Below are 12,450 nucleotides of genomic sequence, written 5' to 3' on the forward strand. Positions count from 1 at the left end.
GTCAAATGTAAGCAAAATTATCAAATCGACAGAAAAAAATCTAGCTAAGCTAGATATTTTGAAGGTGTGAGCTTGGTCACAAAATCAAAATACAACTCTGGAGTCAGTAAATTGAGGCCCAATTATGCATCATAGTGTGCACACTGCTATGTCATGAGTGTTGTCAGCATGTTTATTAGAACATACAGCTACACTTGTATGAGAACGGCTACAGTGCAGACTAAGGGCCGAACTCTGAGTTTGGTCACTAAATCAAGGGCACTGCCCTTGAAACTGTAATTATGAATGTGCAGCATAACTGCTGATTGGGCATTGCATGCATGATGGAGCATATGTGGCACCAGTTATACTTACCAGGGGGATTCAGTATTTAAATGCAGAATAATTACCGCCACACTTTTGCTGATGGAAACCATTTCAGACATGCTGTAATGCAGCATTACTGTAAATAGGTGTAATGCGTTAAATCCGCAGGGATTATTAAACATGTAATTTGCTTCCCTGAAACTGAGAATCGGACTACCAACATAATTCAAGCATCGATTATATAATCCTTACCCCGATGATGTGCAAAGATCACACTTGGTGGCGAATTCACTCGTGAAAAGAATACTGCTAAACCTGTTTTCACTTTTCCGGTGGCTATAACATGCTTTGACACACTGACTGTGTACGTTTTTATTCTATTTTTCCAGGAGAAGATTCGCCGACATTCCTTGAGCGACACACGTCGTGCTGAGAAAATTCCTTTCCTTCGGTCCTACAACGCGCCAAGGTAAATAAATACACGTTTTAGCAAGCAAGAGTGAAGAGCCTGATGGGAAAAGAGGCAAACGTGATTTACACTGTGCACGTGGCTGAACTCTCACCAGCAAAGGCCCCTCCCTCCTCCCCCCCCCCCCCGCCCCCCCCCCCCCCGCTGCCTGCAGCATCTTCTAGCTTCACTGCATCGGTTTAGCAAGGCAGTCGGGTCAATGTAGTCAGTCGAACATTTGGTGTGTTCTCCTTACTATTCGCCGCTTTAGCGGCAGAAAACTGCCGCTAAAACGGCGATAATGGGCTTGATAATATGCTCTATGGAATTCCAATTGAAGAACATGTTAGATGTCCTTCACATTTAACATGGGCTTCAATTGGCATTCCATAGAGCATATTATCAAGCCCATTATCGCCGTTTTAGCGGCAGTTTTCTGCCGCTAAAGCGGCGATAATTTTATCGCCTGGCTTGTTAATATGCCCCCAAATTTCCCCGGACAGTTCAGTTCTGTGTTTTTTGCTTGTGTGCTAGCACAAGCTGTAGACTGTCTTTTGTAAGCCCTGCAGTTTTCTGGGAGCAAGTAATGAAGTACTCTGGTATTTGTATTATACACAACAATAAATTCCCACCCACTTTCAGTGCCTCAGGGTAACTGTTAGGATCTACGGTCCTTAAAGTGAAAAAAAGATATCAGGGGCTGACGTTCTCCCAAGCTACCCATCGACACATGTAGTGCACACTTCATGATTCTTTTGTCCTTTAGGAATATTTTTGTAAGCATGTTTCTTCATGAATTCAGTGTTTTATTTTCAGATGTTATCATGCTGTTTGTTAGCGAATGTATTATTTAACATCTTAATGTGTTTTGGGGCAATTGGCTTCATGGGCAAAGCCCTTTTGTCAGCAGCGGTCTGTTCACGTAAGCGGGGTGAGGCGGGCGGATGTTGACAGAAGACAGAATAGAAATTATTTATTTATTTAATTTTCCCTCGTCAGTCGTCTTTCGACTTCCCCCAACACCGCGCTTACCTGCACGGACCTCCGCGGCCTTTTGTGGTGGCAAAATCACAACGTTTGCAACCGAAAAAGTGCTTTACTTTGTGTAACAAACACTTTTTTTAGTCAGCAAAGTCTTTCTTACTTGTAAAAACACTTTTGCGATCCTTTTCGAATTGCAAATATGAGGCAGTGTGAAAGGGGTGTTCCGCTCCTATTTCCCATTCGAAAAAGAATGCATACATGTTTACAACTACAATTGCAGGTACAAAGCATTGCTAAGTTACTGGCCCCCAAGTTGGGGTGGAAAAGGAAAGGGGGTAGGGGACCCCTTAGGACCTCTTCCCAAGAGCTGTATCTAGAGGAAAGGATCGAGAAGGTATTAGGAGATCTAAGAGATCTAGACCAAGCGTAGACTTTAAGCAACTTCTGTAAATTGAGTGGACCAGAGTGAAAAAATAGCCCTCTGTATGTGTGTAAGAACTTTGAATTGAATCCTCTTTCGTATAGGGAGCCAGTGAAGATCTTTTAATGTGGAAGATACTGAACACCATTTGGGAAGATGAAAGTGAAGCCTAGCTGCAGCATTTTGAACCTGCTGAAGTTTATTACCAAGTTGTTTAGTGAGGTCTAAGTACAAGGCATGAAAGTAATCCATCCGAGATGTTGTTAATGCGTGGATCACTGTCTTTTTAGCCTTCAGAGGCACAGGACTTTTAATACTCCAATGGAAGAGGATGACACTGATAAAATCTGATGTTTGAAAGAGAGCTGACGTGCCTCTTTTGAGCTTTAAGACATCTCCCAGTTTCAAAGTGCACTAATAACCATGATATGTTATTGCATCTTGTAACTGTTACAATACAGAAACATGTACACCCAGTTGTGGCAGAATGTAACATTATGCACTACATTATCATCCTGCTACATTAAAGAATATTGAAACATGGACAATAATTTGAAGCCGTCAATTGTAAGACATACCCTGGTTTTTGGACACTTGCCTACCCCTAAGAGCCTTTGCTAGAAAAGTTGAAAGCCAGGAGTGGAGTTGACTGTTCTGATCCTAACCATTGGTTCTGAGTACTCTGGCCCAGATGCGCCTAGGTTTCACACAACACAGCAACCAGATTTGCTGTGCTGCATTGTACAACACGGAATACACTGTGCAGTACCTCATTATCTAAGACTGGGCTGCTGCAGTCCTACCCTGCTCCAGCAATCTATCAAGGCTGCCTTCTGCAAAGCATAGCCTTGTACTATGGTGCTGAGATGAGTGTGTGCTATCTAGAACAGGATTTACACTAGAAGCACACCCTTCCCTTACAAGTTCCTATGCCAGGGCAAACATAGAAGGAGCCAATTAAATGGATTAATGCTGTGTAATGCGGTTCACATGCAATGCGTTGTTTTTTGAAGAAATAAACACATTTCTCCAGGGCACAAGTTCTAGAAAAAGAAGTGGGGGGACTGACCAAGTTAGACACTATGCAAGTGACATCATGACGCATGCCATCACAGCACATGACGTCAAGATGTAGCGCTATAAAATAAATATAATAGTACTATTGAAAATATTTCTGTAACTACTGGGACAGACCACCCCATCTGAGTCTTACAGTGTCTGCACTTATATACAGGGACAGAACAAAGGCGAAAGCATGCATCTCTTAAATACCTGTGAAGAGATAGCAAAGCTGTGTGCCTTTGTTTCCCTCTGTGGCATTTACATTTGTGTGAGGTTCTAGGCTGCCTCCAGTCAGGATATTCAAACAAAAGGAGGCCTGATGGCCCCTTAACTTCAGCCTGGCTGGAGGTTAAAAAAAAAAACACACCTCGCTGCCTGCATGTTGCTGCTGGAAATGGAAAGCAGACAGCGTGCAGGCTCTACTGAACTTGTCCGGGTATCTTACACCAGGACAAGTTCAGCATATTTCTGTGGGGTCCAACTTCCTGGCAGGGAGGACGGTGTCCACCCTGTGAAAATAGTGAGTGGGACGCCGTTTACCTGCGTGTACCCCCGAGTTATGCCCTGCATTTCTCCTTGTTCATGCCTGCTAAAAGTAGACGCTAGTTTTGGACACAAAGCCCAGCCTGGCTATCTAAGTAGATCAGGCTTTGAAGCAAAACCTATCGGTGTTTGTGCTGATCCACCCCAGTTAAAGCCAATTGATACAATGTGATGCAAAGCAGCAAAAAGGTGTTTTTTTGTGTGCTGAGAAACGGCGACCTTTCCAGCACAAAACACCTTTGGCTGTGAAAAGTAAATGTCAGGTGCCACGTATCATCGCTTTGGGCCAGCACAAAAACTTTGTAAATCTGGCCCTAGGTTTACAAGCATGCAACATAATGCCAAGGGTTGCACAGCATGTTACAAGGGTCACCCGGCAGCAGCACTGGAGCTGACCAGATCATTGCCAGTGACCACCTTGGGAACACTATAGCCCACATTTACTCAAGTAAGCATGGGTGCTCACTCAACATAATACAGTTTAGCGTTGTGTATGTATGCCTTTACAATGGCAAATAAATAAACAGCTCTCTTGTGCTTTGTGTTGCATTGCACAAGCTCCTGCATGAACATTCGTAGATTTTCTGTCTGTGCTCCATCATTTCCCATCATTTTTAACTCTGAAAATCCAGTCACCTTGCAGATTGTTTATGTAGTTGTAATTTTCATTTTCAGTCATAAGTATCCATAGATCCTAATTCCAGGTACCAGGATTTCTTAACTAATCATTGTAGTGGTTTAGCAAAGTATGAGCTGGGCTGCCTTGCCTAGGGCCTTTACCTGGAAACTTGATGTTGTTGACATAAAAGGCACATTTACGTTATAATATGGTTCAACCTTATTTTATTTTCTATGTTTATTTTCAAACGATCTGACGATATATACTTACACCTTGGAGATTTGGTTATTTGCAGCCAACAACATTTTTTTATGGAAAAGCTTTAGAATACCAAACACACTGGTGACAGTAATGACATATATATTCGTACCTTTGAGGCACTTGTAAAAAAATATGAGCACTTGTCATGTTAGGCTATGGTGATATTTCAGAGAGAAGGTAATTCACAAAGTAAAAGAGATTACGCAAAAACATGAACATTCTGGAATGTTGAGTCCTAAATCACATTGTTGATGACATTGCTTCAACTCACATTGTGTACCTGTACACAGAGTATCTGTTTTATGAAAATAGTTATTTCTGTCTCATTTGACATCAAGCTTTGTGTATATCTAAGTAGGTTCTGATTGAAATTTGTGTGTTCATCCAGGTTAAAATATACACAGTTGCTTCAGCTTTCTTTATAAATATAAAGTAGACTTTAGGGTAACTTGTAACAGAAGGTGAACATTAAACAGGGTAGGTCCTGTGCTAAGAAATCGATTAATTTGTGTTTTTAGTGTAAAGCCAGGAGTTGAAAAAACAGCAAAAAGGTATGTTAAGGAAGTTCCATGAGGTATGAGGTGCCGAAAGAAGATCATCTTATATTGCCTACTTTTTTCTTTTTTTCAGCCCTCCACAAACCCCTGTAAGAGTTGTGCCTCAAATTAGGATAGAACTTGATCCCGAAGACAATGGTTATCTCTGGAGGAGCAGGGGAACAGAAACAACATTGTGACCCGTATGCTCATCTGATACTGAACTTCTTGTTGTCATTAGCCAAAAATGAAATGACCCTTTCTTTGCTAATGCAAGGTACTTCTGTGACCTACCATTCAACTGCAGGATTAACTTTTTGCTGATTTCCCTCACGCTCTCAGTTGCAGTTGTGCTCTGCCATCTTTATAGTACTCATGGACTCTTTTTCCATCCCACAAGACTTCAGCCTTCAGACACAACATTCATCATATCCTGATCTCTCCCTTCATAAGGCGGGCATTGTTTTAGGTGCTTGAAAATATTTTGTGAATCTGAACCAACTGCATTGGTCCTGGGAGCAGGAGTTTGACACATCGAACAAAGCAGAGGTGTGTTCCCAACTTGGAATATACTTGTTCCCTCCAATGCTACTGGAATACGCCATTGCACGTACTGATCCTTTAACCTGCTGCATAAATAAGAGAAAGTAAAAATGGTACGTTTTTCCTTGTATGGAGTGGACAATGTTCTCGTATCAAATTTCTCTTATCTCTTTGCTATGCAACTTGTTTTTGTAACACTTTAATGGACATGTCTTATAAGTAGGTTGAAAAGTATTCCTCCCTTGATTTTGCTGATGAATTATGGGGCAAAACCTGCAACTTACTTTTGTAAATTTTTTAAACCTTTTTTAAAATGACTGTAAAGAAAATTATTTTTTTCCTGCAGCAGGAAACTTATAGTACTAAGTAGGTCTACCTCTTATTTGTAGATGCCAGGCTTTTTTCTGTACAAATATATTGTATATATTGTGATTTAAGGAAACAAAACTAAAATTGAAAATCTTAACAGTTAGGTCGCGTGCATAATCAAATTAACATTTTGCTCATCTGTATTGAAGGCATCAATGACATACTTTCTTACGTTTTTAGAAAGAGCTCTTGTAATTGAACAATGAAGGAAATATATTTTAATTAAACAAAGCTATTTTAAAATGTATAAACGGTGTCTGAAATGCAACAAAATGACTGACTATGTGAGCCAGGGAGGACCAGCAATATTATGCTGGCTACTTTCACAGTTTTACCTGTTATGCAGTATTTTAAGGCAAATTATGTTATGTGCATACCCCTTTGACTGTATGTATATTCAGGTATTCTCTGTATACATCCTGAAGGTGTGATCTACATAGGATACATGATAGTGGATAAAGGGGACCTGACACAGACGGAGAGAGCAGCACAGCAGCATTCTGTGGATCAGCAAGTTTATCGTATTATCCAATATGGTAGGTGGTGTCAGCACTGGTACCAATCAGGCTCTCCAGCAAAATTTAGATGGCAGAACAATGTGGGCACAGTCCAGTTCATTACATCTGTAGTGACATTCTGCTATTACCTGACTGGAGTGGTGCCACCTCATTTCACCTTATTGTCATCATTGAAGTAAATCTCCGTAACAATATGGTGCTCTTATACTTCATTTGCCAGCCCTAATTGAATCAGTTTTATTCTTCTGCACCAACAACCTTTGTAAATGCTCCTGCACAACCCATGTAGTATACCATAGATCAGTTGTGTCTACTGTACATGCAAGAGGCCAGATCAGAGCCGAAGTTTTAGGATAAACATTAACTTTATCATTGAGTTCCATCTTGACTCATAACATGGCAATTTATCTTATGTGTATATCCCTAAACATCTGGCATTGATCAGGGCTCTTCTGGACCTATTTTGACATCCCTACCACTGACCAATAATGGAAAGTCTGGAAGATGTTTGAGTTATTGGAGATGATTTAAGATGTTTCATTTTCATTTTTCCAATCTTTATTTCGACCATTTGGTCATAAAAGATACACATACATTAAAATCACAAAAATTCTGTCACATTTGATAAAACATCAGTGCGTGATTTAAAAATCCACTTCAAACATTATTAACAATGTTAAAAATAGAGCAATCTACAGACTACCCAGCATTTTTTAAAAGACGATTACGCATATGCCATACATTTGTAAAAAATTTGGCAAGCGCAAAAACGATTGGGCCGGAAACATCACATTTTAAAATCCTATACATAGGTATATATTCCCTGCCACCCAAGTTCTTAATCAGAGGCAGCAGCCAGTACTTTCTGGCTGCCTTATATGCTGGGCAGAAAAAGATCACATGTAAGTCATTTTCCTCTTTGTCAGCGCAAAGGGGGCAATACTTAGTGGAAGGGACTTGCGACCAGGTGCTAGAAAAGGAGCGCAAAGGCAATGTACCGTATCTCCACTGGAGAAATAACTTTCTAGTGAGTACGGGATATATGGGATCAAAAGCCTTTTCAAGTGCATAGAGATCCTTATTTTGCAGGAATTTAGAGGAAAGGGACCCCTCTATCTGGGTAGCTAAAGCCCTTACCCTTTTGTGTTCATGATACAGATTCGCCAAAAATCTCTTAGAGATTCTAGGTGCTGTATCTGCTGGTTTAGTCCACAGTTCGGGGAGCCCCAGATCTGTGCAGGTTGACTGGATATTTTGGACCCAGGGGATACTGAGCGCCTTGGGGTGTTTTAATAGTTCGACCAGTTCCGCCCTATAGTCGGCGAGATCGTCGCTGCTCCAAAGCCTGCGCCAGAAGGCAATGGGTCTTAGACTTATCTCGTCGGCGAGAGGCCGTAGCCCTAGATCAAGCCTCAAAGGGAGAAGTGGGGTGCTAGAAGGAAGTGCGGTAATTTGTCTTATGAATCTGTTTTCCGTGGATGACAGATTCCGACATGGGGTATGGCCCCACAGTTCAGCCCCATACAGGATCGCCCCCCTGGCCTGTGCTTTATATATCTGAATTAGGGCCCCCAATGGGCGATAGGTCGAACCGGTCATCATCCGGGAGATACCCCCGGTAATTTGTACTAGTTTAAGGTTAGCCCTGGTTTGATGGGTCCCCCAGGTCATATTTTCGTTGAGTGTCACGCCAAGATATTCAAACGTGGCTACTCTTTCCAGCCGTGCTGCTCCCAGCAGGGGATTCGGGCGCTGTTTGGGGCTTGGATTCAATACCATATATTTGGTTTTTGTGGCATTGATTTCCAGTCCTCTGTCCTGACAGAAGGCCACAAAGGCATCAAGTATCCTTTGGATGCCCATGGGAGTTTTAGATACCAACAGTGTGTCGTCCGCAAACATTATTGCGGGCACACTGTTGCCATCTAGTTTGGGGGCATCTGTGTAGTCGGTGGCGTTCAGATGAGCGACTACCCCGTTGACAAAGAGGCAAAACAGGGTCGGCGCCAGCACACAGCCCTGTCTTACCCCTCTGCCCACGGGGAATCTGTCAGTCAGCTCCCCCGACCTCCCACACCTCACCTGGGCATAATTGTTATGGTGCAGCCTCTGCAAGGTCAATAAGATGTCTGGTGGTACGCCCATCCCTGCCAGAATGACCCAGAGTTTTCCCCTGGGCACGAGGTCGAAGGCGGCTCGTAGGTCCACGAAAATCGTGTACAAACTGCCACCCTCGAACCTCACTGTCTTCCAGTACACCAGGTTCAATCTAAAGACCTGGTCCACAGTCGATACCCCTTTCCTAAAGCCTGCCTGGTATGGACTGAGGGCGCCTGCCTCCTCGATCCATTCCTGAAGCCTATTCAGGAGAACCCTGCCGAACAACTTCTGCGCTACATCTATCAGGTTGATCGGTCTGTAGTTGGCTGGGAGGAGGGGGGATCCCTTTTTGAAAATCGGGACCACCTCAGCCCCCAGCCAAGTACTAGGGATTTCCATCCCACCGAGGATACCATTAAAAAGAGCAGCGAGGTAGGGCGCCCAGACGGTGGGCTCCTGCTTGTACAGGTCTCCCGGTAGCCCATCCAGCCCAGGGGCCTTCCCCGAAGCCAGGCCTGAAATGGCAGCAGTGACCTCACTCAGTGTTATTTGGTCCACCTGAGAGCCCTGCCTTTCTGGTTCAATTGACACAGGAAGTTCTCCGGACTCAGCACTGTATAAGGACTGGAAGTGGGCCTGCCACACTCCAGGAGCTATGTTAGGCTCCACTGCCGAATGTAAACTCCCTGATCCCCCGTTCACCATTCTCCAGAACAGGCGTTGATCTTGCACTGCTAGGGCCTTAGTGAGTTCTTCCCACTGGTTTTCCTCCCATTCTATTTTAGCCTGGGCGAGAAGTTTCTTATAGGCTTGCCTATATTGCTTAAGGCGTTCCCCTCCTTTGCCCTCCTTTATTACTCCGAGGAGTTCTGTTTTGGCCCGTCTACAGGCCACATTGTACCATTGGGTTTTGCCTTGGCACCTCTCTCTTGGCTTTCGTACCTTACATGTGCAGTGGGGTGCCGCAACTTTTATAAGTTCCTTGTGGGCATCAGACAATTTGCTCCTTATGTCTATTTTTCTTACTACACTATCAAGGTCCCCAACAATTTCCAGGATAGGGGTAATCTCTGCATAGAGCAGTGGGAGTTTGTCCTTTTTTGTGACCAGATGCTCCCACCTAATTCTTCTCCTACTGTTGTCTATAAGGAGCGTGGGGTGGTTCCCTTCTTCCTGGGTCACTAAGCCCTGAGGTGCTGGATGAACAAGATCTAACTCGAGGGCATTATGGTCACTATCCAACCTATCTATTACCCTAAAATCCTGTATAGTTGACCACCTCGCTAGTTGGACCAGAATGTAGTCCAAGTGTGACTCTCTTCCCCAGCGGTTGTAGGTATTTTTGCCTGGTGTGTCCGATTTAACTCTCCCATTACACGCTCTAAGTCCATACCTTAAGGTAAGGGCAGTGATTTGCAACGCTAATGGGGTCCAAGCTTTCGGAGATGGAACATCAACCCCTGGTACTGCCCACCTAGCTTCTTCATCTGATAAAAACCCTTCCTGAAGGCCGGGGAGTGGCTCAAAGTGAGAATTAAAATCCCCACCCACCACATAGTATGAATCAGTCGACAGTTCAGATAAAAAGTTCGAGAGTTCATTAAAAGTCGGTGATTCTTTTGCCTTTCCCATCGGCCTGGAATAGATGTTAACCAACAAGAGGTTTGCTTTGTTTGGCCATGTTAATGAGACCACCAGGATGTCATCAGAGTTACATGGGAGCCGTGATGCCACACAGCCCAGATGGACAGCAACCCATATCACAAGGCCCCCTGAAGGGCGGCCTTTGCCTTCCCACCTAGCTGGAATAAAGAATGATATGTAGCCTTGGTGTCCATGGTCCTCTCTAGCCCAGGTTTCCTGGAACATGCATATGTCGCCAGTTTCTATATACTTTTCCCAAGTCGGCTCTTCCAATTTGTTTGCTAATCCCGCGATGTTCCAGGAGATTATCCTCAGATTTAAGATGTTAGAAGTTCAACATCACCTTTAAAACTTTAAAACGTTGCAGATTTTATTTCCTATATAGTAAGCTTGCTAAACTAGTTTCCTTGAGGAAATATTTTCTGATTCCAATATTGACCGTGGAAGACTGGATTCACTAAGTACATATGACATTTGTTTCATATGCTTGATAGACCAAAGTGTTTTTGATACACATCGCTTGTTGGTGGCAGAAGGTTGCCACCTCTATATTACTCTGTGTCTACAGGTGCAGATGAATGATCTTAAACTTAAAAGGAATGCCACCAGGATGTTTTAAAACTACGTTAGACAAAAAATCAAACTATATTGCAGAAAAACAGACACAAAATATAATGTACTACATTTTTCAAGAAATTAAATTGAATATGTTTTTATTGCCAGATTGATGTTACTCTTAAGAAACTTTAAAAGTGTTAAATCTTCTAAAAGTAATACTTATCCATAATGTGCGTACAATTTATTTTTAAGTATCAAGTAATGCACGTAGTAAATGCAATTTTAATTTTACTGCACACCCTGTAGTATGTCGTATGTTTCAAACATTTATTAAGGGCACTATGGATATGTATATATTTCCTCATCACAGGGGGTTTCTCTATTTACCAAATGCTATTTTCTGAAGCTTAAAAGTAGTAAAAATCCCTTAGAGAATAAGAACATATTTGGTTCTATACAGTATTATAGAAAAGCATACCAATGTTTAACACGAATTTGATAATCTATGGCAAATTTTGCTGCCTTAGTAAAAGATAAAAAATGCACTGCTCATGCTAGACCTCTAGGTAACAGTTATTATTTGTCAACTAAGGGAATAATTTCTAATCATAAAAAATACGTCTGTTTCAAAATCGAGTAATGATTTCTTTGTGGTTCAGCATACATAGCTCACCTTTCAAATATCACAGTATTGCAAATGTGTCGATCTGAAGCCGTATATTGCTCTAGTGATGTTTTTCTTATGTCACAACAGAGTATGTTAGCAGTCTATACTGCCAGGAAACTGAAGATAGAAACTGTTGCATCAGTATAAATATCTTAGTTGCTCTTACAGGATTCTGATGAACTATTTGAGTGAATATTTAATCACCATGCCTATTGTCTACTACGAGGTAAAGACTCTAAACTAAATAGAATACCAATAGTTCCAACCATATGATGTCTTCAAATTCTGCCTATCCCAGAATAAAAGTTTAGTGTCCTAAAATAATTGGCAAATTCTATATCTCCCAAGGACATCAACTGTATCAGAACCAAAAATCAGTCATTGTAAAAAACCTCCATAAAAAAGTAAGGCTAGTTCTTTATTTCTTTAGCAGTATCAATGTCAGAAAGTTAATATCACATCTTCAAAAAAATGATCTTCCTGTGGGCTGTTGTGCTGTGCACTATGTAGAGTTTATGCCCAAAACAGCCTGTTAATGCTGTGAAGTCCTATTTCTCTGATGCCTTTACAAAGTTCATTGCTTCTCAAATGATACTGCTCTCAGTCTATTTTTCATTATGTTTCCATTTTTTGCTTGCCCTTCTGATATGGATATAATGATACACCAATGACAGATGCCATTACTGCAGACAGTTATTGTCTGTGAATTGTGTTTGAATGTGGGTGGCGGAGTGAAGAGAGCAAACCTTGTTAGCATTGATCAATACAATTGGAGCCGATTTGTCTCCTAGTAACACCATTCCACAACAGTACATTCAAGAGAATGTAAACTTGCACTAGTAATAATATGATGGACCTCTTTATAGTGTAT

The 12,450-nt window shown here is 42.0% G+C and overlaps 1 protein-coding gene across 8 annotated transcripts in view; it reads left to right on the forward strand.

Annotated features, from left to right (window-relative positions):
• SLC4A4 (solute carrier family 4 member 4) overlaps positions 1-6,343 on the forward strand; it is a 739,594-nt gene extending 733,251 nt beyond the window's left edge. For all 8 annotated transcript variants that reach the window (XM_085641000.1, XM_085640999.1, XM_085641004.1 and 5 more), the window contains 2 exons: positions 696-775; positions 5,275-6,343. In XM_085641000.1, the coding sequence (XP_085497126.1) occupies positions 696-775; positions 5,275-5,380 (186 nt within the window). In that variant the 3' untranslated portion in view covers positions 5,381-6,343. The remainder of the gene's footprint in view (positions 1-695; positions 776-5,274) is intronic.
• The last annotated feature ends 6,107 nt before the right edge of the window (positions 6,344-12,450 follow it).

This window comes from Triturus cristatus, chromosome 2_2, assembly GCF_964204655.1.
Source record: "Triturus cristatus chromosome 2_2, aTriCri1.1, whole genome shotgun sequence".
NCBI classification, from domain to species: Eukaryota; Metazoa; Chordata; class Amphibia; order Caudata; family Salamandridae; genus Triturus; species Triturus cristatus.